General features: G+C 46.6%; 1 protein-coding gene across 1 annotated transcript; it reads right to left on the bottom strand.

The window, feature by feature from the left end:
* Positions 1-286: 286 nt before the first annotated feature.
* LOC308327499 (UDP-glucuronosyltransferase 2C1-like) lies at positions 287-2,472 on the bottom strand (the record flags this gene model as incomplete). Its single annotated transcript, XM_080781021.1, has 3 exons — positions 287-874; positions 1,242-1,958; positions 2,173-2,472. The coding sequence occupies 3 exons, from the start codon at positions 2,470-2,472 to the stop codon at positions 287-289; spliced, it is 1,605 nt and encodes a 534-aa protein (XP_080637147.1).
* Between the last annotated feature and the right edge of the window lie 224 nt (positions 2,473-2,696).

The following is a 2,696-nucleotide window of genomic DNA, read 5'->3' as shown; positions in this document are numbered from 1 at the left end:
AACATTTTATTGGAAGTCAATACTATAGCAATACCAAAACACGACTCTCTACGAAGCCCTTCAAGATGCTGCTTGAAGTTCCCATCAGTGTTGCCAGGATAACTCCGATGCCAAAATATATTTCCTCATATTATACATATAATAGCCTACTCCACACGACTAGTAAAACGGATTCTGATGTCTAAGAATTGGCTCGTAGGATCTGTGATCAATTTAGTGATGTAAGTGTCGTTCAAAGACATACGGAACTCAAAGTATTGTCTACTTAAAGATCTACTTTCTTTGGTCATTGTTGCTTATCCTTGATCATCTTCCTCCTTCCTCTGCAGCACAGGAACCTGAACATGATCCCAGTAGTGAACATGAGGAGACCTACAGCGGTCAGCAGAAACAGGAACACATCCACAGAGTAGTATGCGTACCACGGCATCCTGTAGGCCTCAGTACGCAGGTGAGCTGCCCCTTTGTGACGCATCACAAACTCCACCCAGAAGATGGCGTGGTCCATGGGTGTGATGGGTTGATCCCTGTGCAGACGGGAGAGTCTCTGCATGTTCTCCCTGTAGGAGTCTTGGTGGAGCACCTCCTTTAGACCCTGCTCAAACGTGCGCCCGTTGACGTTGGCGAGCTCTATGATCCTTGCAGCTCCTCTCTCCTGCAGATGCAGCAGGTTGTCATGCTGGTCAAAGAACAGGGGTATGCCGAGAACGGGCACTCCGTGGTAAATGGCCTCTTGGACTCCGTTGGTTCCTCCGTGAGCGACGAAGGCCTTGATCTGGGGGTGACCCAGCAGGTCCCTCTGGGGCATCCATTCCACTATCAGGGTGTTGTTGCCCAAAGTAGAAGGACGTTCACCGATGTGCCTCCATATTACCTGACAATGATATTAAGACCAAAAAAGAAAATAACTTTAAACTGCACACTAGTTTTTGATTTTTCAGACACTTCTTTCTAATTCATTTAAATTGTCCGCAAACTAAACATTCTGGCTGTGTTCATGACTATCTTGAGAACTATTCATTCATGCTTCTAAGTACGTGCATTGCTGAAAAGGGCATTTGGTGTATGAGTGCAGTCAATTGGAGGACCAGTTCTCCAGAAGCGATACACGTTTGAATGGCAGTCACGCCTAGAATGAGTTTTAATTACTGATCGATTGACCTTGATTGAATGAATTGAAGTTTAGTTTAATATTGATTGAATGTCACGAACCACATGAAAAATGCCTAAACGACTGTTACCTTCTGCGGCATTTTGGCGAAGGCGCTGGCGATGTCATCGGCGATCTCACTCGGTAAAGCCTTGACCAAGGTGCCCAGAGTCATGAGGACCACGCCGTGCTCACCGGCGCTCTGGACAAACTCCTCCAACTCTGCCGGCAGCGGCTGGCTCGGCTTGCTGCACTGGTACCCTCCTATGTAGACGACGTTTGGCATGGTGGGCCGAGGGAAGTCGAACACGAAGTCTGTCCTGAACAGCCATATGTCGGCCTCCTGATGGAGCACCATGATGTCACATCCGCCCTCTATGTATTTGTCACAGACGGCGTTGTAATGGCGCCCCACGAGGACCCTCTGCTGGAAGACTATGAGGCCGTAGAACAGCATATTCTTGACCCTCTGCATGAAATTCATCTTGTCCGTGTTGCCGGATCCCGGCACAGGGACGTATGAGAGAGGAGAAGGAGCCATGTCGAAATGTCCCTCCCCACCAATGTTCCAGCGGGCATTGAGCACGAGTGGGAGCTTGAGATACTTGGCCAGTATGGCTCCAGCTCCGATGACGGGGTCCGTCAGTACCAGGTCATACTTCGCGTCCAGCAAGTACGTCACCAGGTTTTCGTCCTCAAGCATTTGAATGACCATTTCACCGGTTAGATAATGGATGTTGGACATCATGGAGAACATGTCCTTGGCGAGTTTAATGAGTGTGAGTGCTGAGGTGCTTTTCTGCTGCGCCTGCAAAAGAGAAAAATAGTAAAATACCGGTACATAATTTGATTAATTAATGCTTAAATGAGTGATTTGTTAATGCAGTGAAGTGTTAATGAATCAATGAATACGTTTCTGACCATTATTTTGATCATTAGACACGTATTGATTATTTGACTGTGTGATAGAGTGAAGAATCAATCAATCGACCAAACAAGATGGACCCACTGTCGTGGCAAACCTTAAAGTTAATATCCAAGAACTCCCCGAAAATGTCCTCAAAAACAGGTTCCTGTGGTATGTGGATGGTGTGGTAATGAGGTGAATCAGCTTTGATGTACCAGCTGCTGGACGCTCTTATGACGTCCATGCGGTGTCCTCTGGCATGGAGTTCCTCAATCATGACCTTCATGTTGATCCAGTGGCTCCCATCTACAGGGAACACCAGGATCCTCCCTGCCTCGCAGGGCCATGGGAGCAGCAAGGAGACCAGACATACTCCCAGGAATGAGGACCTTCCCCGTGCAGGACACGATGGCATGGTGCCTAAACGGAGAAAGAAAAAGTTCAAATACAGTAGTGACATTATCGCTCAGTTTAGTTTTGCACAAAAACACTCCTTGGGCTAAATTTGATCTGATTTGATTTTTTTCAGACCTACGGTAGGAAACACAGAATGGGGGGCATTTTTTTTAATTATTTCCACACAACTCTAAGGTATATTAATGACAAAAATGTTGTAAAATGTTGAAAATGAGTGGAATT

Source organism: Protomyctophum bolini, assembly GCF_963924005.1.
Source record: "Protomyctophum bolini genome assembly, chromosome: 13".
Lineage (NCBI taxonomy): Eukaryota > Metazoa > Chordata > Actinopteri > Myctophiformes > Myctophidae > Protomyctophum > Protomyctophum bolini.
Note: the sequence above shows the minus strand (reverse complement) of the source record. Positions and strands in the feature narration are given on the sequence as shown.